This window comes from Heptranchias perlo, chromosome 16, assembly GCF_035084215.1.
Source record: "Heptranchias perlo isolate sHepPer1 chromosome 16, sHepPer1.hap1, whole genome shotgun sequence".
Taxonomy (NCBI): domain Eukaryota; kingdom Metazoa; phylum Chordata; class Chondrichthyes; order Hexanchiformes; family Hexanchidae; genus Heptranchias; species Heptranchias perlo.
In genome coordinates, this window is record NC_090340.1 from 30,904,060 (window position 1) to 30,929,870 (window position 25,811).

The following is a 25,811-nucleotide window of genomic DNA, read 5'->3' on the forward strand; positions in this document are numbered from 1 at the left end:
AAAGACAGGAACTGCTGCCGGTCATTGTTGACAAAAGCATTTTTAATAAAACAAATCAAAAAACATTGTTTCCTTTTCTTGGAAATGACCAAACTTAGTGAAAGAAACAGTGCAACATACATTTCTAAACGTAGTTTAAAAGGAATCATTTACCATGCACCTGTTTGGACTGATGAAAATTTATCATTTGAATTGGGATCATTAAATAGGTAAAGTTTTAAAAATAGAGACCTACTGCGTGTGTGGGTGGGTTGGCTGCGATCTGATTCTCGCTTTATTTAGTTTAATCTAGCAATGAGCTGATTTTAATTGATTGTTTTCACCAGGATTTCGCAGTTTGCTTGCACATACTCACTCACCGGGGTCTGTGAGTGCTCGGGGATTAACCCTGATGGTAAGGTGTTATGGATCGACAGGAGTTGTTTATTCTGTAAATTTGTGAAGACTGTTCACATTGATCCCCTGATAAAGATGCTGTGGGGTGTGATTTATAACATGTGTATTTGTATGTGTTTACACCTGTGTGTTTCTGTGATCATTTGTACAATCGCTTGATCACTTTGTTTTTAAAAGAAAGACTTGAGAAATGCAGTTCCAATTGGTCTGAACTAGGAACTGGGACTCTAATGGGGATGTGAACGAGACTTAGACTGAATCAGTCTAGAAGTAAACTGGTTTATTATGGCCTGGTAGATACAAAGTAATCTTTGGTAGGTGTACACTGAGCCTCTGTGTGTGTGTGTGTGTGTGTATAGTGGCAGCTGCTCTTGGTGGGAGTGGTGAGCATTACTGGGAGTGGCTCATTATGAAGCTTTCTGTGCTGCCTTTCAGAGGCTTTACTTATTCATTATTCTCAGGGAGCACTGCCAGTAGCAGCTTCAGAGCTCTTCAGCGCTTTAGACTACAAGCTGTGACGGTTGGGTGGAAGACTTGCACTCCTGTTAGTAACCCCTGGCTTTAAATTCTACAAGGACAGCTTTTTAATCTTGCCAGCCCAGCTGGCTGTGCTTGCGTGAGTAGATATGGACGGCTGAAAGTACTGTTTTAAGAGTTAACAGGAAAAAGCTTGGACCCTCCTCCGTTTACTATAAGGGACCCAGTTGCTGTTCCAGTCTTTATCAGCACCCCAGATCAGAGACTGCAGTGGGTGAAGCTGGAAAGCATCAGCTTATCAGTGCTGGTCGCGTGGCTTCTTTGTGTACAGCAGCTGCTCTTGAATGCATGGGCAAATACTGAGGCTCAGCACTGGGCAGTTAAACACAGACCTAAGGAACACAGGAAATACATGTACCTCTACCTTTTCTAAACAAGAGATTTAAACCACTTTATACACAATCCCCAGGGTTACATCTGTGCATTACTTATCCTCAATTGAGTTAACACTAAGTGGATGTAAAAAAAAACCATAATACTCAAAGTGGTTTATTACTAAGGATTGTTATATATTAAAAAAAACCATGGATGTACGTTTTTATCCAGCTGCTGCTGGCAACACTATTCCTGGAGATCCTTCCAACCTGGACCTTTCCCAATGCTTGGGCTACTACAGCTACAACAAGGTGAAAACATTTCTTTATCTTCATTGTGTCATTCTTTACTCTTAAAACGTTTTAAGGAAAAGGCTGATTGAATTATCTAGCATTAAATTATTTCCAGTATATATGCTGACTGTTAATGTTTTATTTATTGTAAGCGATTCCAGATTTTTTGCCTTTATGATTTCAAATGTATTATGTGCACTTAAAACCATCAGAAACTAACTCCAAGTGGCATAATCATTATCCGCCTTTTTAGATTTCTGAAATCAATAGAAACACTGATGGGGTTGGCAGCATAATCAGTGAGCCAGAAACTGATTGCTAACCATCTTCTGAAGAAAAGGCCATATTTGGACTCATAAAGATTAGGCATCTTACAGAAGTGTTGTTTGCAATATTGTATATTAGCACCCGCAAACAAATAGTGAACAGTAGCAGAATATTTCTTTTAAAGTGGATTATTTGCTTGAAGATGCAAACTAAAATGAAACAATTCACTCTGAATATTTAACTGTCCCATTTTTATTTAATTTGTCATTTTGACAATGATCACTCACAGTGAACAAAATCTAAAAAATGTAATCAGATTTCTTATCGGATGTTAATCTATTAATCTGCACGAAAACGATTTACTTAAAATCATAACCAAAATAGTTAGAAATAAACTTTATTTTCAAACTGCTGGACTCCACTCTCTCAGTTGTAGGATAAATACAATACCAGTGAATTCTGCGGGTTCAAGCAGTGTGAAAGTGTTTTGTCAATTAAAAGTTTAAAACTCTGTTATGCGACCATATGAAATGAGCTGATGCGCTATAGAATGCAGTATTTCATTGTGCTGGTAATGTGCTGCCCTTGTCTCAATACAGCTGCTGTATTTGACTTTCTTACTTGTTTACTGGATGCTTTTACTGTTCTCTGAGTAACACATTACTCTATCATTTGCTACTGTAGGCTTAGGGAACATTATGTCTAATTATTGGCTAATTTCTGTGAGAAAGTTTTGTGTTTTTTCTCTCTCCCTGCTTTCGTGCATCCCATTGCAGCATTTTCCCCTGATTCTCTTGTTCTGTGTATTAGAAGAGTAATCCTTTTGTGCTGTCGAAGTAAGTATTGTTTCAAGTTACTCACATGGCAGATACAAGGCTGTACCCGTAATCAATATAACAAGTTCTTCTTTCATACAGTCAACACAGCATTGTTGACCTTTGTTGTTGTTGATAACTACATCATCAATACTAATTGTTCACATTTAGTTTAGTAAAGAGTATGGTGGACTCCTATAGAGTTTGGCAAATCTGAAATGCTTTTGTTATGTGTCAATAATGTTCTTCTGTGCCCTACTGTAGATCTGTTGAGATCTGGCAGATCCACTTCATTGTGTTATTTAGCATACAGTTGTGACCCTGCTGAGGAAAAGATAGCTCGTGCTCCTAGCTTCAGTGGAAGGCTGGTTAATGTGTGTATAGTACTCCCAGTTTTAATGTTTTTTAATTCTATGATTATGAATCTTATTCCTGTAGCATTAATTTCTGAGGGTACTTAACATAACTTGCTGTAACTTGTACTTTATTGCTGTCACTTGATTGTTAAGTGTTGAAACTTTGTCAAAAATGCTATATGGTGACATAGGAAAAGGCAGAATAGTTCAAGTGCTGCTGAAGTTTCTTTTTGAATAATTCAAAGCACCTGTAACTTTAAAGCAAGAAAACTCTCTTAGTCCCCCATTTAAAACAAATGCATAACTTTATACATCGATGAGCATTAGAAAATAAAAATGCTTGGGATGAATATTGCTCAGCCTTCTCTTAGCCTCCTCCTACTCTCGTTATACCATCTTTAGTACATCATCATCACAGTGTGTCATACAGCATCTGATCTGAGCAGGGACAGATCAGTACGCATTATTTTGCAGAAAAGACACATTTTCTTAATAATACATGAAAAGATCTGCATTATCAATGGATGATTTAGTATTTTTTTGAAACATTTTTCTGAAAATTCAAAATTTGTCACAATCTAAAAACATTGCTATTTTCACAAATGGCTCTGCAATTACATTTTTTTTTAGTGTACAAACATGATTATACCTGTAAATAAAAAATGACTGGCAATTGAAATCAGAGATGTTTTTAGGCATATGGTGAATGGAGCTTGAGGTTTTGAGGTTTCATAAGATCCATATTTCCATTAGCAATGTCTTATTTAAGTAAGACAGGTGCTATTATCTTGTCAGAATTAAGAAAACTCCTTCCTTGTAACTAGAGCCCTTAGCATGTTAAGGACTGTTGCTCTTTGGTACAAATCAGACAAGTTCTCCAGTTAATTACTTTAAAACATTATTATGATATTCCCAGTGCTTAAAGGTAAAAACCGCTGTCATGAAGTTGATTAGTTTACACTGACAGGCTGTGGGCCAATGTACTCTCACTCGCCCAAAGCAATGTTTTATTGAACATGATTCAGCTGTTAAGTGCAATCTTCTTATCGCCTTCATTTGCCTACAGTTATATGTGCAGAACATTTCACACACAGTATAGGTATTCACCAAATAGACATTGACCAAGGATCTTCCATCTACTGTGAGTGTGAGAGTTTTAAGAAGAACATTGTATGAAGAATTAATGTAAGAGGAAGAACAACTGCAGCAGCAATGAGGGAAACTCTGGTTGAGTACAGAACAAAAAAGTTACAATGTGACTAGTTATGTGTTATGCAAATAGTTATGCAAATAGTTGTGCAAAAAGTTTGTGTGCTTTAGGTTTGAAATTCAAAGTATTTTGTTGATTATTAATTGATCTGAATGGATCCAAATTTCAGATCCTCCTAAATACTGAGATTCTGGCCCAATCTGAATGCACCTGCCCTTTCAAGAAAATTATGTAGTCATGGGCAATGAGATCAGTTGTTTGTTCCATGCAAGGACAATGGCATATTGGTAGTTAATGCTTCTGCCTTTCAGAAATTAGCTGTAAATGAGTAAAATAGTCTTAGTTTTTATTTTGGATTTATTTTTGTCAGTGTCTGTTCCAACCAATTCAAATGATTTACCTGGTGGCCCAGTGAGTATGCATCCTAGGTGGTGTAGTAAGGTGTCTGTCATTGGCTTTCATTCATGTTATTTGATTGCCAGGCAGTCCTGAGAAGATTAGGGGTCCTCTGGAGAGTCAGGTAAATGGAGTTGAGGTACAGATCAGCCATGATGTAATTGAATGGTGGAACAGGCTCAAGGGACTGGATGGCCTACTCCTGTTCCAAGTTCCCTACCAAACCTGTGTTGTTTTTTAGGGAGGGGACTATGGGTGGAGTCAGAACTCTTAATTCACATGAATTTCCATTCCTAGTGTGCTTGCCAAAGTCTGCCTGGATGAGAATTAAATCAAATTGCACGCTTGAGATTCTGGAAAAATAAGATCCTAACTCTGATCATTAGTTAATTTTCATAGGCTTTGCAGGACTATTTCACAGCCTGTGATTTTTCATGACAATTCATGCTGTGGTATTAAGAGATCCTCTGAACACCAATGTACAAGAGGAAGAGTTTGAATGACAGTTTTCAGACTGGCATCACAACTCAAATGATCATTCTTAATCAATGAAAGGATGGATTACAAAGCAATGAATAATGATGGATGGGTTGAGAATCTGTCCCCAGGTTTTTTGTAGTTGGGCTGAGTTCATACAGTATAAATAAGCTTATGTGCTTTAGAAATGGAGTCCAACCTGCTTTGTTATTTCACAAGAAGCTACTGAATGAATTCAGAAACTAGTGTCTGGCAGCTGTGTTGAGTTAATCATCCAACCAGTCATTAGGTACCTTCAGGGAAAGGATTTTTTTTTATCTCTAGGTGTAATAATTCTGTTCTAATTTAATCAGTGTGGTTTAATTTGACATCAGAGGGCACGCTACATCATAAATACTGACAGGACTGAACATAGTTTAACATTTCTGTTTACCATTCTTTCATACGGTCCTTGCTCTGAGTTCATTTTCCTTTTCAGTAGCAGAAGAATTCCTGAATTATTTTTTAAAAATACAACTCTATGAGTTTTTAATGTTCCAGGCTGCATTCAATTAAAAGCTGTTCCAACAAATTTGGTTCTGGCAGAGATTTGCTTAAAAATGTTTTTAAATAACTCTGAACATCTAGTTACAGTAAGGGAATATTTAAATAATGCATGCATTAAATATGACTCCAGAGGAATAGAGCTGGGGGTTAATACAAATACTGAGGAAACTAATAGAAAAAATGCTGCTGTGCAGCAGTAGAAGATTGTATTCTATTATTTGTAAGGACTGTGCTTATATTGCAAAGTACTACAGATATTATGATTTATTGTAGAAATATTACAAAGCTATCGTGTAAAATGAATGTAGTAAATAAGTAGAATTGTAATGAAAAGCCACTTCACATTAATTTGGTCCAAGTCTGCTTTTATATGCAGAATATAACAATATCCAGCTCTACTTGGAATGTGCAATCATAGAATAAATTAATATGTTTTATTTTCACAGTTTGCTATTTAACCAGCATGAGGTAATCAGCATCGTCCTCCAGCCACTTTTCTGTGCTGCATATTTAAACAAAGAGGAAAGTGCTCAGCTGTGTCTGAGGGACAGTGCTGGAAAAACACAAGTGATTTATGTGCTTACAATCTTTTTAGTGCGTATTGATTTGACTGTTACGATCCATAAACTGCCTGTATCAACACACTCCTGAAAATCTTATTCAGTATTAATAATATAAATGCTGAGAAAAACAATAGCAAAATTGTAATGTGAAGCAGGGAAATATATTCTCCAATATTAACTTACTCTTTTTCTGAAAAATGTTTTGTAAAAAGCATGAAGCTTTAAGTTAAAGATTTTGCAAGTAGAACTCTTGAGTTTGACCAATCTGTTAAAATTGTACCTGCCGTCTTTTCACTCATCAATAATATATTCACAAATTCTGCTTGGTTCCCCAGTTAGGATTAAAGAATTAAGAGTTTGTTCCATTGTTCTTTCAATTCGGGTTAAATGCAATAGTGACCTGCCCCTGAAAGAAAAGAACCAATCCAATTTCAGAAAAGATTGGATAAAGTAAAGTACAAAGCTCAGCAGGTAGAATAATTTGATGATTTTACATCCTTTTAACTTATAATGCTACAATACAAATGATGTATAATAGCATGGATAGACTGAGCAAAAAACATTGATTAAAGATGATGTGACGGAATAAAGCTTGTAACTTGTGTACAACAGAAGAGATAGTTTTAAACATTACACATGTTATATGCAAATTACAGAGCATGAAACAAGTGAAATCATTTATACATTTCAGATGTCAAGCATCTGTTTCTCACTGCCTGGAACCTAAAGTTGTTCAGTACACTTTTAGTACTCTCCAAATGCACTTGAGCTGTTTCTTTGTGAGTATCCTATTGTTGAATGTAAAACCAGTAAAGTTTTGGAATAATTACTGTGTTGCTTTTTATGATGAAATACTACTGTTTGTAATGTGTAAGGTTAAAATAGATACTAGCCAAAGGAAAAAGAACTCGCAGCCCAAAATTATAAGGGGGCCTGGCTTTGGAAAATTTTATGATAATGTGCATGTTTCCCAAATTATGGAGGGGGAAGGGCCGAGAGGCAGTTTGATTTCTTTGTCCCGGCCCCTGGCATACCTTTTGGTAACCCTGGTAACAAAACAGTTTGCAAGAGAATGATTTGTCACAGCATGGTACTGTATTTGAAGCCACATATGCATAAGTGGTTTAAAATGGTATTTTTCTGCATCAGTTTCTCCACTGTGGCTACTGAAATGATTTTAATTATAGGCTAGTATGGAACAGTAGTAACAAAAGTACCTGACCCCAGTGTAACCTGCCTCAGTGCTGACTGTCACTGATAATGTTTACTATACTGTGTATAATTTAGGCATTAGTGGACCAAAGCAATTTCTGCATTGACAATCACTTAGATTTTTTATTCTAAAGTTCAGTTTGTGTTGCCAGTCGTTTCAGCATTTTGATCAATAATTGCACACTTGTTTAATTTTTATCATGAGTGCTTTGAGCAGTTAAGTGTAGCTATAGAAAAGGCAATTTGTTTTCAACAGGATATGACTAAAAGCATTATATTAGTAATAAATAAATCTCTCACTAGAAGCCTGTGCTCTTTGAAATGGGACCTGAGTTTGGTAGAGCAAATCATTTTTACTGAAATCATTAACGCACACATGTGTGGACCACAGCATGGCAAAATGAGAAGGTGCAGCAATCTGTTTAAAGGACCATTGAAGCTACAACTGTGAATTCACATACCTTGAAAACCTGCTTCAAATACACAGTAAAAGTGTTGACATGAACTGGGTCATTATTTTAACCTTAGTTCAGAGAATAACTTTCAACTCTGGATGTTGGAGTCAAAGGCTGTTGCGAATGTGGGGCTTTGTAAAAGATTGTTTTAACTGGCTTGATATGATCTCCCATCAGTTTTTTCACAAAGGAAATTCCAGCATGTGCACTGGGCTGGCAACACCTCCCCACACGAGAACTAAGTCAGGGCAGAGGGCACTGTAAGTACAGACCAATGGCAAGATGGTAGTGTAAACAGGGTTTGAAATGGTGCTGGAAGGTAGAGAGTGTTTAATCCTGCAGAACAAAGACTTTCGATAACTACTAAGCACAATTTGTGCCACAGCTGCACATCTCCATTTATTGGGAATCACAGTTGAATTGTGTAAATTGACTGCATACAGAGTAATTTACTTCATTTGTAATTCGGAGTAAAGGGGGGTAAATTTAAACCAACCCGCCCAGTGGGAAACTGATGTGATCGGGTTGAACGCTGATTTGACTTCAATGGAGAGTGAAATGGGGCGGGGTGTCAAAATGGCGTCCGACCCGATCCTGTCAGTTTCCCGCCGGGCAGATTAGGTTCAAATTACCCCCAAGGCTTCAGCTTGTTGAACTCAGAGTGACTTGGACCGAATAAGGAGGTTCAAATCAGGCTGATATAAATGGCAGGTCCAAATACCTTGACCATTTTCTGCAGGAAAGTAAAGTTCAGCACACGTGTTTGGCTGGTAATTTAATAATGCCCGGTACATGAATTGAATCTGGGCAGCTGTCAGTATAAACCCTAGGAGAATGTATACAGTTCAGATCATCCTGATTCAAACTGAATGTAGTCCCTATGGGGACCACAATATAAACAGGACATTAGACAAGAAAATTACTGATATTCTATCTAAAGTCTTTCCACAGAATTAAGTGGTTAATATGTTCAGCTATGTTGCAAAATTGTATTGAAAAAATAGATTGTTTTATTATTAAAATGTCCTTATAATTAGCTCTATGGCGAGTTTTGTCAGAAGACTGAGACTGTGTTCTACTGTTGCCTCACACTGTATGTATTAGAAAAAAGTAGTAAATGGGCAAAGCTCTAAAGTACATTCAGATTGGTGCTGGCTGCTGTATTGTGTTGTCAGTTAATTGAAAAAACACTACTGCCTTCTATAGTGACACTGAGCATAAATGCCTTGCTACCCAGAGTACAGAGCGGAACACAGCTTGTTTCTTTGTGATTGAAAGTAGTTCAAATCCTCCTAGGCGACTGGCATTGACTTTTAAAGCCCTGGACATATGGTACAGTAAATGATTTGTATTTACAGTACTGCCAAGCCTAGGTATCATGTTTCATAAAGGCAGTGTTTTGTAACAGTGCCCTGGTTTGTATTCCCAGTTCTCTTTCAGTGTGCCATGTCTCGGTATCCAGCTATTCAGGCGGCCATTATCTTTTACAAATCATTGCATCTGTTATCTTCTCAGGTTACTATTGACAAAGGATTGAGCCTCAACCGCCTACAGACCCAGTTACCACCTTACTCGTTCACTCTATACTTGGTTGCCTGACCAAATATGGCAAAGATTTCTTTTTCTAATGGTTACTGTATCAATATAATTTTAAATGCTTAATGATAATTAAAGATAACAAATGCTGTCGTTTTTTTTTTAAAAAGAAGTCACACGGGTCAGCAGACATGTTTCCATTTGCTATAACTGGTGTTGATTTAATTAACCATTTAAATTTGATGTTTAGGAATGGTGAAGAAATTGGGTTGCCATGCCTAACAAAGTACTTGCTTTTTTGTGTGTTTTAGTTTCCATTCCCATTTAGTTCTCGTTAACCTAGATTTAGCTTTCTGCACTGACGCTGTGCTAGAAATCTGAAGACAATGCGGATTATGTTTTCTGAATTCTGAATGCTTCTGAGGAATGCCAGAGTGACTATTGTTGCACTATTGGAGGCTTGTAGGCAGATGTAGTAAGGAGTAGTAAATAAACTTTAGTGCTGCTTGAACAACTTGTCTTGTGTTTATTGGCTCCAAAGACAGCAGCAACTTCCATCATTCACCCTGTATTCTATGAAAGGTTAAATTTGAAATTACTCTATAGAACCTTATTCAACGCTGTAAATCCTAAATGTTATCCTACTGTATACAATGGGCTTTCTGATCAGGTTATACTGCAGGATATTTTGCCACATGCTCATTCTAAAGAATGTGGTATGTGTTATTTTAAATGCATTCTAAACACCCTGTTGTCTTAATCTGCATAAAACCGTCAATTTTTAATGTATATTGTCATTCATTGATTTATATAAGGGAAATGTGCTTGCGAAACATTAACTTGAGATGTTTGAAATATGTAATGGTATTTAATATCAGTAAAGGCTAGAAATTACTGCTCGTAATAAAAGTGGACGAATGGGTGACACACTCATATAACATTCCTCTGTCTACTATTTTAAAAGAGGCATGAACCCACTTAAAATAACTTAATAAATGGCTTAATGCCTGTGTTAAAATAGCAGAGAAAAGTGATATGAATGCATTAAGCATTAATCTGCTATTATTGCAAATAGTCTGCTTCTAGCCGAAAGTATATTATCCATTCCCTCATCATTTAAAAAAAAATTATTTTGCAAAAAAAATTCAACAAAAATGATATGAATTTCACTTTGTTCATTTCATAATGGATTGAACAATCTACAGAATTCCATTTGCAGTCAAGCAAGTAATAGATATGCTATATCTTTTTTTTCATTGCATCCATCAAATTTATAGACCATAATCAGTAAAAGTGGGGTCTCAAGAAATTTCTGTTCTGTCGGTGATATTCAGATTTAATTTCTCAGTGACAATGCTCTTTTCACATATTAACTGGGGTTTTCAAAAATAATCTGCTTGTTGGTTTAACCATATAAAAAAAAATGAAAGGTGACTCTCCCCCAATGGTGCAGCAAGTTTACCCACCGACTAGCTGATCCATAGACCAGGAAGGTCAGTTGAGGATTGAATCAGTGCCTGCCCAGCTGTAGAGGCCTGCCAACTTTTAGGGCTCATGTCTGAATAGCCCAATAGCTACTGGGGTGAGTTATTGGGCAGTATCCATTGAATTGTTCTCCAGCAAAGAATCAATATCATCAAGACAGGAGAGGAAGGGAGAAAATTGGTGGGAAAATGGGGTGGGGGTGGGGGTAATGGAAGATGAAGGTGCAAAGATAGCCATTAATGTAACTAGTACATTTAGGAAGTTTTCAGCTGTTTTAACACAGAATCAATATATATTAGAGATAAAGACCATTATTTCTTCTAAAAAATAACATTTAAAACCACACTGTAATATCAAGATGCTTTGGATGTCTATCACATCATAATAATAAATGGATTTAACATGAATGCAGGTGTTTTGCATCATCTGTTGGATTTAGTGAGGATGGAGGCAACAGTTTAACTGAAGATGTTCTTCCAAGATGCTTCAAATGCTATGCACATACAATGTTAACAGTCTACAATGTATCTGATTACATATTATAAATTATCTCTGAGAATCCCTTAACTGCCTTTCTAAACACACAAAACCAAGCTTTATGTGATCATGTAACTTATTGTTCTACATAAACTGATAAACACATTCACAAACTGCTGCTAGTACAGCAGGGAATCCTAATAATGTGTATTTTTCTAAAGCTGTAATTCTGTCTTTTCAGTTTTTTCCCCTCCCTTTTCCATGTATCTCCAGGAACTGCACTATTCCCAGTTGTGACGGTGCAACCCAGCCAAAGTTGGTCTGAATTTGGCAATGAAGAAGTGCACAGGAATGGCCTGGAAAGCTCTCCTTTGTTGTAGATATGTGGTTGGCAGTCCCTATGTTCCTAACCAAGCATTATAACTGTGTTTGGGAAGTTGCGTTGTGGAGGATCCTGTTGCTGATGGACTTTAATAATTTTAACTGAATTAGTACTGAAAAAGAACGTTTATACACTGGGGCCAAAAATCTTCAGCCCTTTCACTGCACTCCCACCATGAGTCTGGTAGGAGAGCAGCAGAACTATTGCAAATTAAGCCAGGACCTAGATAATTCAGGTCCTGGCTTTTCCTGGCAGTTTCTATGGGGTCTTGTTTGGAGGGAAGCCTCCGTCTGCCCAAGCATGGCCCACTATGTCAGATGGGGCACGGTTGCAGGACAGGACTCCCAGGCCGGTGGTTTCCTTGTACCCGGCCAGGGATCCTACCAGCGGTCCATAATGCCTAGAAAACGAAAGCATGCCAGCTTGCCCACTGGCATAAGCAGAGATCGCCTGGGGGTTCAGGCATGGATCGTGTAGTCATTTTTTTGAGCCCCTTATAAAGGGGCCGGTTGGCATTCTGGCAGATCTTTACAGGGGACCTCGGCACTCCCCAACCCCTGGAGAAGTAGTACCGCATGCCAGGATTCCTGGTCTTCCCTCTTCAGCAGATGGCTGAGATGTACCCCTGGTGGCTTGACAACCTCCATTGGTATTATAACGAGATGACCTTCCCCTGACCCTCACATACTTTGGTGGGTTCAGTGCTGGAGGTTACTGGCAGGCTGCTCCCAGCACTTAAGCTGGGATCAAAGGCCTATGGATTTTCAGGGCTACTATATTTCTCATCCTCATAATAGGAAAAGAACCTCAGATACTTCTACAGCTCAACTGGGATGTTTCTGAAGCCATGAGTATGTATAATTTTAAAAGACTTCATATAAAGGGTGACAGAAATGATAAGATTAGACATGCCTGGAGCTGATACATTTATAAATTCAAGTTAAAATCTGATCAAGAAAAATGAAAAGGTTTAGTGGCAACTATTGCTCTTTAGTGCTTATGGAGTTGAGAAAAATAATAATCTATTTAAGTTCAGGTGCAGTTTTATGCAGTGGGCCCTTATATAATGAAATATCATCTATCCTGTCAAAATTTCACTATATCAGGAGCTGACTGATTGAGCTGCCTGTGGACATTAATTTACAGACAGACACAGAAGGCAAAACTAGATCAACATTTACAGAGTAAAGGCAACACATTACTCAAGGCAACTGAAAAGAAAAGCACATTAGAAGAAGAATTATGTGCTGCAGAAAGTCAAATAAATGAGTTGTCTCAGAAACTCGATGTAATAATAAAATAAAAGCTGCAGGAAGAATTGATGAAAAACAATTGAGAAACAAAAAACACATTTTGGCTTAGAAGGAAAAAGAAGGAGGCTCCAACCAGGATTGCCATCTTTGAAGTTGACCAGGGGTAAAGTTGGGTAAAGTTGGGGTAAAGTTCACGCAATGTTTGGACGTTCTTACCATGTTGAATGTCAGTAGTGCTCAGATTTTTTTTAATGATTTGGGAACAGAGCAATATTTTCACTGTAAACAAAGATACACTCTATTTTAATTCATTGTGAGTAGCTCCACAATAGAAGTATAGAAACAAATTAAGGGAGAGGGTGAGTAGCATTTGAGAATTTAATTCAGACAATGACATGCATGAGATGAGTTATATGTTTCGGAGCCACCGGTTAAAACATTTTGTGCTTTAAATGTACATTTAGAGTTTGGGTGAGAGTTATGACTTGGTGCCCTGAGATAACATGACTTTAGCATTTCTTCTGGGCTATGAAATTACAACTGCAGATAAAGGGGTTTCTGTTTTATTTTCATTTTTAATTATGTAGTTTATTTTAATTAATTTTATGTTTATCAAAGATGTCAATGCTGGAAAAATGCAAATACTCTACTTGATTTAAATCTACTGTCAGCTGTCACAACATTGTCCTATATCACAGCAGACCACCTGCTTCTGCCCCAGTATATCACGTCCATTCTGTGAATCTATTCATTTAGCGCCAATTAATGAGTGATTCTGTGCTGTGGACTTGTACCTATAAGGAACTGAGTTTGGCCACTCAAACTTACTTCAGTTTTGACACCTCTACCCAGCAGAAAAGACACTCTTTGGACTGGAGTCAAATCCAACTCTTGTAGGTGGTGGTGTTTGTACATTTCAATTACACTACAGAGGAGGTTTTGAACGGGCTCCTGTAGATTTGTAGTTTTGCCCTCCAATTTGTTGAAATGCTTCATTTGTGGTATGGGCAGTCACAGAAGCGGGAAGGAGAAATCAGCATCAATGCAGCCTTCACTTTCACTGCGGTTCACAGCAGTGGCAAATCAAAATCAAAAATGTGTCTTTTGATGCTGACTTCTGGAATAGCCCCAAGAAGGTTAGCTTCATTTAAGTCAGGTTTTTAAGAATCACGTTATTTATAGTGATAAAAAAGAGCCAAATCGTACAAAGGTTCAGGTTCTGGTTGCTGCTCTAAATGAGGGGCTGCTGTGTGCCACGTGGTGCCCAAAGCAAATGCTTCTCAGACCACACATATGATACAATGTAGAATGAATTATGTGAGTTTCTGTCATCCATAATCTTTTTCAGATTCTCTGTTACAAGCTTTCGAAAGTAAGTATTAGCAATGGCATTATATCTATGTTTTTTCCCCCATTGTGCAATATTTGGTAGATTTGTCATTTACTGTACTAATTGGCATATTCCTCTGCCAGGACGAAGCTGTCCTGCTTCATGGCGGTGAAATCCAGCATATAATAGTGAACAGTACTTTTATTCACCACCAGGAGAATTCTATTCCTTGTTGCAGTGCATGATGGGCACATAATGGGGGAGAAATTGTGATGCGTCTCCGCATGTTTCCGGGGTCCAAAACGGGCGCCGTGAAGTCGGATTCAGCTGGGAGACGTTCTGTGCCGGAATTGCACAACGCCCTATTGATCCAGGCGCTCGATAGGCGGCCGCCTGCAACAAGTGCAGATATCATTTAAACATGATAATAATGGTCCAGAGCTGAATCAGGGCCCTCTAGTAAATTGGTGGCTGCGTGCTCCTGAAAGGTGACTTCTTTAATCCGCCCAGCACATCATGACAGGAACAGTCGGCAAGCATCTTTCACAAGCGATATTTAAAGGGATCCTCACCTCCAATAAGGTAAGTCTGGTTAGTTGTATTAGGCATCTAGGGTGCTTTGGAGCCAAGTTTTTGGCTGTTTTGGTAAGTGTTTGTAGGGTGAGTTTATGGAGGGTAAGAACTGTTTCAAAGAATTTGCTTGTTTTGAATTACTGAACATGGGAATGCTGCTGGGCTCACCACTGAGGGTCCCAAATCAGCAGGAGGAGCAGCAACAAGGAAGGGAGCAAAGACCTGCACAGGCTGCAGGAAGAGGGTGAAGGAGACAAGGATGCAGGAGGCATTACAACATGTGGGTTTTCAGGACCTGATCATCATATCTGGACCTCACAGAGAAGCAGTGTGTAAGGAGGTTGTGTTTCAACCGGGAAACAGTCATGTACCAATGGCACCTGTTGGAGTGAGAATTGGAGCCCAGCCCTCGGGCATGTCCTGCAGTGAAGGTCACGGTGGCTCTAAACTTTTATGTCTCCAGCTCCTTCCAAACTGCTTCTGGTAACATCAGCAACATCAGTCAGATTGCTGTGCACAAGACAGCAGGTCACTGACGCACTATTTGCTGACAAGCAGGAAGAAAGAGCTCTGGGATTTGTCCGCATTGCTGGATTCCCACACACACAGACCTGCTTACTCCCCACCATGAACCAGCTCTGTTTATGAACAGGAAGGACTTCTGTTCATTCACTGTTCAACTTGTTTGTGGCCACACAGGCAGCAACTCATGCAGGTCTGTGCCCAGTTTTCAGGCAGTAGTCATGACACTTTCATACAGCGCCAATCCTCAATACCCCCTCTGTTCCACCCAGACAATCGGGTGGCAAGTTGGCTGCTGTGGGACAAGGGCTATCCCCTTAACAGCTGGCTCATGACTCTTGTCAGGAACCCAGGCACAGATGTGCAACGCCAATATAATGAGAGCCTTGCAGCAACAAGGGTTCTGATTGAGCAAACCATTGGTGTCCTGAAACAACGGTTCTGCTGTCTGGACAGCTCGGGAGGGGTCCTTCAGTACAGCCCAGAGCGAGTGTCGAGATTCATTATCATTTGCTGCATACTGCACAATCTTGATATACAAAGGGGAGTTGTCTTGAAGCTACCTGAGGAGGAAGAAGTGGAGCAGGAAGATGAAGAAGGGGATGAGGAGCAGGGCAATGCAGAAGAAGAGCACGGTGCAGCAATACAGCAAGCTGCCAGACTTGTAAGGCAGCAAATTATTGAAGAGAGATTCTCCTGAACAATTCCTCCCCTGCCCAGAGCACCAACACTCCTTCCTTTCATTCGACCCAGTCCTGACACCCACCCATATCAATGTCCTCAAACTGAACAACTTGTGAGTTCCTGTCACATCACTAAGATTAAAAAGACCAATAACCATACCAAAACAAAACATTTTTACTTCCAACAAATTCCATTCTTAATTTTATAATGGTTATACGCCTATCTACAAATCACCTTTGTGCAAAGTCCCAGTACCTGTCTTGATGCTCGGTAACCAATTCTAGTGCTCCTAAGAGGTGCTACAGCTTAGGACGGTGGAAGGCTGCTAAACTTCCACTGAGGGCATTTGAGATGTCCATGGAGGGTGACCTCAAGGAGCTTTGACGGTTGACCACCCAGCTGCAGACTGCTGGCACCTGGCTTCAGCTAGAGCAGTCTGGCCCAGCTGGCTGTCTGACACCGACAAGGGCACAGGTGGAGAGGCTAGTGGGGGAGCAGGCATGCTGTCATCCTGAGAAAGGACCGTATGTGCCTCTCTCATGGAGCCAATGCCACTCTTGGACTGAGTCTCAGCATCCCAATGCTCTATGAGAACAGAGTGCAGGTGTGTTGGGAGGCTCTTGAAGCCCCTATCTACGCTCTCCTTTGGGCATTGTAAGCCAGAGCCAAAATGGCAGCAGTCTGAGCATTCCATTGAAGCTGTCACTAGAGGCTCCATTGCTTTGGGTCCCCCTGCAGTGCTGTTAGTGCTGATCATTCACTTCTTGGTTGACTTCATGGTCTCGATGCTGTGCGTGAAGATAGAGCACAAGTTGGAGCTGGACTCCTCCATGCTCTCCGACATTGTACGCAAGCTAGCTGGCAGTCAGCCCAATGCACTTAGAAGATCCCTGTGGATTGCCATCAGTCTTCTTGTGTATGGGATGCCCTCAATATCTTCATCCATACCCTGTGCAGCACGTTAATTGTATGATTTATATCAATGAGTGTTAATTGTATTCAGGTGGTGGGTATCAATTGGGGACTCTCTTGTATCCTTTTTATAAGAGAGCTTGTCTAGGGTGTGGGGTGTGTAAGGGGAATTTCTGTGAATAAAGGCTTGGAAACAACTAAAGACCAGGCTCTAGTATTCTATTCTTCACCACATAGCTATCCAATTTTAACACAGCAGGGCTAGGATGTGAGCTGTCCCTCCGGTGAACTGCTTCCAGGGCCATCCTATCTCCCTGCTCTTGCTCCTGCATACTCCTCCAGGGTGTATCTTCACGTGCAGACCCCTCTTGCCTACCCTCTGAACTGTGCAGGGTGCCAGTCTCTGAGCTGGTGTCTGCAAGTGTAAGATTGAGTGAGTGCTCCTTTTCTGCAGTGCTGCCCTTTTCAATTACCCTGATAACCCTACAATTTCTTATTTGTGATTGTGCTATGGGATCTCCCACCTAAAACCGCCACTTGGACCTTTTTAAACCTGTACTGCAATAATCGAGGATAGATGCTTGCCTTGTGACACCGATCAGTCTAATCAAGAAAGAATAAACAGATGAGAAAAGTAGGGAGACATTCCAAGATGCTAAACAGATACAATAGCAGTTAAAGTGAGAAGATGAAAAGATGTTTAAGGTAGATAAAGATATTTTTTGCACTTTTAATGCAGATTTGATTTCTGGAGTAACCTTTTTGTTGTCACAATAAATCTCATAAGTTACATAACTCCTTATCAAATTTAACTTCTTTTGAATGAAACTTGTCACTGTGTAGATGATCAGTGTACATTATACCAACAAACGTTTGGTAATGTGATGCACTGAAATCTCATGAGATTTCCTAGAAATACTCACCTGGTACTGTTTTGAAGAGCAGTCTTCATTTTCAGTTTTCTCCTTCAGAAGAACTAAATCAGAGTGAATGCTAACATGTAAGACATAAAAGTTTTAACTATCTCGTAAGTAGGCCACATGTTCCATTAAAAAATACTCTGTAAATAGAGATTCTCAGGTTAAAATATCAACACTTTCATGTTACACTTAACTGTAGCTATTCCCTGTGATGCCAGTAGGTGGCTCTTTAATAGGATTTTCAATGGAAACCCTGTTGCACATATTCTATCCTGCATCAAGTCCCATTACCACCCCTGTTCTCGCTGACCGACATTGGCCTCTGGTCCCCCAATGCCTCATATTTAAAATTCTGATCCTTATGTTCAAATCAGTTCATGGCTTCACCGCTCCCAATCACTGCAACCTCTTCCAGCCCTACAACCCACCAACCCCAGCCACCTCCCCTCCCGAACTCTCTGTTCCTTTGACTCTGGCCTCTTGTGCATCCTCTCCACTTCCTTCATCCCACCATTGGTGGCATAGCCTACATGCCTAAGCCCCATGCTTTGGAATTCCCTCCCTATACCGTGCCATCTCTCCACCTCCCTCTGTTCCTTCCTGTCCTTTAAACTTTCATTGTTCTCTTCTACCACCTCCCAGACAAAGAAATCAGAAAAGACTCACAGAACAGCAAAAAGGATATCATGTCAAACAATGAAAAGCGGAGTGAGAAGCAGAAGAGACCTAAGCCAGGATTCTCCTTGTCCAACAAGGGACTGTCCACCCCTCCAAATACACCCCAATCCCGAACCATTTTCCTGGGTCAGGGCTCATTTGTAAGGCATGGTGGGCTCCTGGCAGCTTTCCTGCCATAAAGTGGGAGCCCTCAGGTTAAGATCGGGGCCTTCAGCAGGTATTTGTGAGGACCTTTACTGACACTTCCTGGAGCCTGCCGCTTTCTTGCAGGGCCTCGTCGCCTGAATATTCTCTCATTCTCTGCCACAAATCCACCTGATTTTGATCACAGAGGAGATTCATCCCCCTTCAATCACAAGAGGGAAGCTGCAGTAGAGAGACAAGTAAGACAACAAACGTACCGTCTGACTTATGGTGAGCAATGCCATGGGAGATCCATTAGTTTGCACATTTTTACAATTGGTGTTACAATTGGTTGCATTATGTTGGAAGACAGACACTAAATGTGCCAACATGTAGCCGAATTAGACAAAACCATTTCTTTGATTAAATCAGCCTTTATTTAAAAAAATACTATTCTTACTGAATTGTTTGAATGTTCTTTTCTGTAAACTGAAGTGTTTCTATTGTTATTACACTGAAAAGTGCTGAAATACCAATTTGAAACTGGTCTCTGTTTACAGTACCTGCACCTGGGAATTTATAGTGGCATTGTGGGGGCGGAGGAGGCCCCTAGGGGTCCTGTAGCAATGAATAGGTTAATTGCATTCATTAATTATTCTAATGTTTTACTTTATTTGAACAATGTCTGCTTTTTTTATGAGCTGTAATTCTGTGGAAGGTTGTGTAACTCTATAATCTGAGCAAGCAGGGCATGATGTCGTAATCCTCCAGCATGCATTGCCAGAAGGAATGGAGCTCTCCTGGTGGTGAGACATTGCCATGTTATGAGCTGGCTTTGGTGCACAGCATGTCTTGATTTGCAACACTTGACAGAAGTGAGCAAAGTAGAAACCAGTTACTTTTCGAAGGGCAGTGCTCTTTAAATATCTCTGCACACTTACAATACTTGATGACGCCACTTATTACTTTCTCATTCGGATTATTTGTAATGTGACACACTTTAATTCTGAAACAAAAATAGTTTTTGATAACATTTTCTTTCATTATTAACAATTAATTTCATATCAAAGCTAATTTTGGTGGATTATTTTTCATTTATAATTCAGAACATAAGAATGCAATAATAAGTAAGAAGAATGATTTCAGTCTGGCGTCACTCTGCTTTAGGACCCAGTCAAGTCCTGTTTTTATCCTCTTTGTATGATAACTATCATTGGAAATATGCTTTAGTTGGTGAAGCACCAAATTGTGCCCTTAGTTCCACCTTTATAAATAATTTTGGCAGTGCAAGTTTCTTTTTGTCTATTTTTTAAAAGAAAATAGTTACAGTACAAAGTACAAGTAGCTAGCTACTGTACATAAGAAATAATAGTTCACAGAGGAAATCATTACTTGGCTTATCAGAAGCACTTTTAGAGTTCGTGCTGGTAACTGGTATTGCTTTGCAACTTTTCTCTTCTAAATGAGTTTAATATAAAATGCTTTTTGATTTTAGTTAAAGCAAAAATGATTTACTTATATATCAACTGTTCTTGCTATGTTACTAGCATATGGAGACAATGGATTATGTTATTAATCCATGCAAGGTTGACTTCATTGGGTGGCAACAACAAATCACAAAGATCACATCAATGAGATCAAAAGACATCAGTGGGAAGAAGAGATCCCTGTTGGCCTAATCCTGATAAGGATATGACTAACCGGGTCAGATGTCTGTCAAGTGGACCTAACCTTGCTAAGAACCTTTGCTGTGCTTTTACTGACAGAAACTACCACTCATAAAATACCATAGAGAAAAGAGACATCAAAGAAAACATGTGGGGGGTCATTTTCAACTTTGCCACCTGGGCAGTAACCTGGCAGAGCGGAATGCCTGCCCATTGTCGAACCTGCCCAATTTTCGTTCCACTGAAGTTGAAAATGATGCCCATGATTCCTTTTGTCTCTGAACTACTCTTTATTTGAGCTGGCAAATATTAATTGTTCGTTAACCAATATTGTAAAATGAGATGTGGATATGTCTAATTACCTCATGGAAGATTAAATTAATGAATGATGACTCATTAAGTGCGCAGTGCACTCATATTTTGTTCCTTTCTTTTAGTTATATTGTAATTGTTATTGATATTTCCTAAATATTTAAATTTAAGATTCATATAATTATTATTTGAAGCTTGCAGAATAGTAAATAATTTTACATGTGGCTCAACTGTCAATCTTTCCACTATCACGCTGAGATTCTGGAGAACCTCTCCATTTGCATTAAATTCTGATTATTGTGAATCTTCCATTAACAGATATCTTTATCTGCTAAAATTCCAGCAAAACAGTTGCTAAAGTTTTTATCACATTCCATGTATTAATTAGATTTAATTTGTGGAATGGACATGATAGGTGCTCAATTCCGCAGACAAAACAAAACCAAAATTAAATGTAAACTAATATGCATTCTCTTCGAGCCTAAATATAGATTTATTCTGGTGAAGTATCAACACATTTCAACAACATTTGTCACTCGTTATCCTGCAGTACACTTAAAGAATTTACTGTTTCCAATAAATTACTATAGTAATGACACTGTAGCATTTTACAATGCCAGTTATCAAGTGATATCTTTAAAAGAGTATTTACGGTACCCAGGGTGGCTGTGGACTATGGTCACTGTTTACTGTTCAAAAATACCATTATTGAAATCATTTTGGAGATCCACAGGGTTTAGATGGATGCCTCCATCCCTGTTGGTAACTGCTTAAGCTGTTCTAAGCTGTTACCATAATTACTCACCTCTTCACCCTTCCCGGTGGGACAACAATGTCCCTTTAATAGGCCACACACTTGAGGACATACACTTTGATTCTGTGCAGCAATATGGTTTGTAAGAAGTACTAAAATAGACCAATTAAACTGTTCATCTCTAAATGATATATAATCTACAATGCGTTGTGATTTTTGTCAAAGCAAAAATGATTTACTTACATATAAACTGTTGTTGCTTTGTCACTAGGACATGGAGCTTTTGACTGTTCTAGTGGGTAATATTATTAATTTTCCTGTGTGAGATTGACTTTTTGGGTTGTAATATAAAATCACACTGATCCATCAGTGAGACCAAAAACATTGTTAGGAGGAGGAAGAGTTCCCTGTTGGCCCAAACCTGATAAGGATGTTACTAGCCAGGTCAAATGTCTGCCTAATGAAGATGAATGAAGAAAGTTTCGGTGCAAGAGAGACATGGTGGGCATTCAGCCCAGGTTATTGAAAGTGTGATAGGAACTCTGACATAGCATCACAGCTTCATTCATCACTGTCAAGTTTGGGCTGAAAGCATTCTTCCTATAAAAATCAGTCAACTTGGTGCAACTCTGGTTTTAAAACAACACTTATGTCTTCTTCACTTAGTTGTTTAGACACTTGAAAATCAGTGCAAAGGTTCAAGGTAACAGATGGAACTCCATACTTCATAGCCATACAAAAGATGTAATCTCTATTCACAGTGCAAGTTTTCTTCCATGACAGTGTCACACTCTACCAATGGAAAAAATGCTATCATATCTTGGAACAACATTCAATGCTTTCAATTATGTAATCTTCAGCGGATTTAAGAATATTTTTTTTTGTCCAAGTGCTACAAAATCAAAATTTGTAATTGGCCACTCTCACAACAGTTTGAAACAATCTACTAGCCAAGTAGTCATAGACCGTGGTCTATTTCCATAGTGATTTCATCTTTGATAGTGTCTGGACTCTTCCACGATTGCGACCTTAGAGGACCTAAGGCTGATTCTTAGATCTTTTAAAGTCTCTGCAGATACGAAACATAGCAGAGGCAATAAGTACTGCAGCTAAACCAGTCAGTAAAGGTTTGTCTAATGGCTAATGCAGTGAAAACTATATTGCAATGTGGATAAACACACTTCCAGCACTTACCTAAATGTATTTACATTAAACGAGCAAGCTGAATCAACATTGACTGACAGATCGAAGCAATTGAGAATCAGGTGTATAGGTTTTTAGAGTAAACATATAGGGCATATGTTTCAGTGGTTCAAATTAATTTTCTACAATCATATTGTTAATCTTTAGCAACTTGTTGATTGGCATTTTGTAGACATATTTTTGGACAACACCCAAAGCACAGGCAGAGCATCACTGGCAGTAAAAGCAAGCAGCATGGGCACCAAGTGGAGTCTAGTACTGGGAAAACAGCCAAGATTTAAATTAGACAATAACCTCTGATCTGTATATTGCTTCTATTCTTCAGCTGCAGGCAAAGTGATTTGTTTTAATATAGTCAGCCCTGTAGCATATAATAGACTGATGTATGAGTCATTGCTTGACAATATGTGTTTCTCAAATTTATATAGATTGAATGACTGGTTTGTAATGCTTAGTTACAGTTGTGCAAATATTAACCAGTAACAGGGTTGGAATGAACTTGGAAAAATCTGCCTTAGTGGAGTATTTCTTGTTAAGACTAATGCATAATAGTGTACGAATAATTGAAGCACACTGGTAGAATGGGGGCATCTACTGCACTTGTATCTGGAAACTTTCCAAGTTATTTTAATTATCTTTACTTGTAAAATATAATTGGCTCTAATACCAAAGTAATAATATTTGAATTATACAGATTTTATGCTATTATATGAGAAAATGTAAATTTGCCTATGATTAAACTTGATGTACTTAAAAGGAAAATAATTCTATATAGTGCACAATTCAGGATTTTTTGTCCTCTGTGGAATTTTGTGTTCATCAAGATAAAGGATGTTAAAGTGGGCATTGTTGTGGGGGGGGGGGTGCGGTTGGAACATTTTTCCCACTTTTTGTTCTCAATATCTGTATCAAGCATTGTTGGTGTAGTCTCCAACTTGCCAATGGATGGTTAATAATTTTCCCTCAGTGGCAAGCCTGAGTTAAAACAAATGGGGTAATTTTCTGAGCTGGTGCTTACGACATGGAGCCCTGCCGGCTGGCCACGCACATTGAGAGATTGCAGGTGCACCATGGTCCGATTTCCCAATATGTGCAGCCGGTGGACGAGCCCTCAAGTCAATGCTGTTTCCCTCCATCTTTCAGGGTTAAAATCACTGCCTGGCGTTGGTTTCCTCATCGAGTGTCCCTCATCCTCATTGAAGTAGTTTTATCAAGAAAAAAATTCTGTTGTAATAATTTAAAATAATGGATAATGTAACTCAGCGACACAATTCTGTTTACTTAAAATGAATTATTTGACAGATGGTTTAAATGTAAAGTTCTTGTTAGAATCTCACTGATGAAAAATAATTCTGGATTTTCTTCAGTTCCTTGAATTTGCTCCAGTAGCATCTTTCTAGAGATTTTCCTATATTATCCACAGGACAAAAGATGGAGTTGAGAAGTTTGTTTAAGAGGGTTTTATACAAAGCCCTGTGATTGATGGTTGAAATTTGCAATTCAGTCAGACAGTTTGCCAAAGAACAAAAAGTGGTTCTGACATGAAACAATGGTTATTAGCAAACAGCTGTGCAGACTTATTCTGCATTCAGACTTCCCCTGAAAAAAAACATTCACCTTTGGTCTCATGGGTTTCGTTTGCAAGTGTTCAGTTTGACACGGACTAAAAGTATTGTACCAATCTGGATTTAGAACCAGATCACTCTATGCTTTGGAAACTTGAGCTCCTTACATTTTTACTATAGAAAGATGGTCCATTCAATTGAAATAACCCCCCTCACAGATTGGGTATTCAGTCTCTTAAAATTGTTCTGTGGTATTTTAATGCTGATTGGGTGCCATGTAACTGACTTCTATCTGAACTAAGGCAAGAATTTACAGGTTTGTTGTCGCACACCCAGACCCAATTTGGAATAAGTTCAGATGGCTGGCACCAGCTGATCATTACAGCAGATGTTGGCTTGGTCCAACGAATCAACAAACCTAGATTGTGTGAGGTAATACAGTGTGCTGCAGCAGCCTGTTCTGGCATAACAGTGGCTAGAATAATGTTGAAATACCTTAAGATGCACCCTGTCTTTTTATCATTCAGTTTTAGTGGTCACGTCCCTTGTAACAATATCAAAGTTACACTTGTGTCCGGCAGGCCAGGAATGAAACTTGTTAAGTTGTTGTACTGCAGTGTGGAATGGTAAGATATATGTTTACATAGTGATACCCTGTACAGTGAGTCAGGCAGAGAATGTGTGGTACTTCCCAAAGGGAAGATAGCATCAAATTTGCTAAAATTGTTGAAAAATGAAAATAGATTTTGCAATTGAATGGAATAGACCATTCTCATGATATAACTTCACGTAGTCCACTTACCCTTTCCAGAACTCTGGATTTATTTCAACCAAAGACAAGTGATAAAGTGTAAATTAGTAACAATACAAGCTAAGATGAACCTCAGCATCTATTGACAGTAAGGTCTGGTTTAGATTACAAGCTTGGTTTAAGCTACTTGGCTATCATGCAACTATTTCTTTCAGCATGTAGCCAATAAGGCTTTACTCAAACTCAGGGTGATTTGGTTGCCTGGCATTTTGCCACAGTGGAATAGAATTGTGATATATATATAAACTATTCTGAGTATGATTGCTATCTAACTGAATTGAAAAATTCTTAAATGAATTCCACAATTTTCCTAATTTGAGCTGTCTGATGTAGGATATCCAAACAAGGAGAAAGGTATGATATAAATATGTGGGAGAACCTCAGGCAGAGAATCACACGAGGGGGACTAATCTGTTGTTTTCATTTGCCTACTGGTTTCCTTGACATAATATAGGTTACTATACCACAGTTAGGAAGACCTGTCTGGGTAGAATCCCTTGATGCTATCACTGAATACAGTGCAGAGCCTGCATTTTCTCCTCTTGGCTGCCAGCTGTAGTAACATAAATAGGTTAACCTTTCACAGAGAGTTTGCGCCAATTTCTTTCAGAGCTGAAATTCCAAGCTCCTCTATACTAGTGGGCTGAAGTGCTTGCCCCTACTTCTTGCACAAACCTCTTTAAGACCTCAAATTTGATGTAGAAATATTTAAATGAACATCACTCACAGTTCCCTGGGATTTGTGCCAGATTTGCTCATTTTCCTTTGTCCATTTTGAAAGGGCAG

The 25,811-nt window shown here is 38.9% G+C and overlaps 1 protein-coding gene across 3 annotated transcripts in view; it reads left to right on the forward strand.

Annotated features, from left to right (window-relative positions):
• The first annotated feature begins 877 nt into the window (after positions 1 to 877).
• The window catches only part of tox3 (TOX high mobility group box family member 3), an 85,656-nt gene continuing 60,722 nt past the window's right edge, over positions 878 to 25,811 (forward strand). For all 3 annotated transcript variants that reach the window (XM_067997471.1, XM_067997472.1, XM_067997473.1), the window contains exon 1: positions 878 to 1,559. In XM_067997471.1, the coding sequence (XP_067853572.1) occupies positions 1,458 to 1,559 (102 nt within the window). In that variant the 5' untranslated portion in view covers positions 878 to 1,457. The remainder of the gene's footprint in view (positions 1,560 to 25,811) is intronic.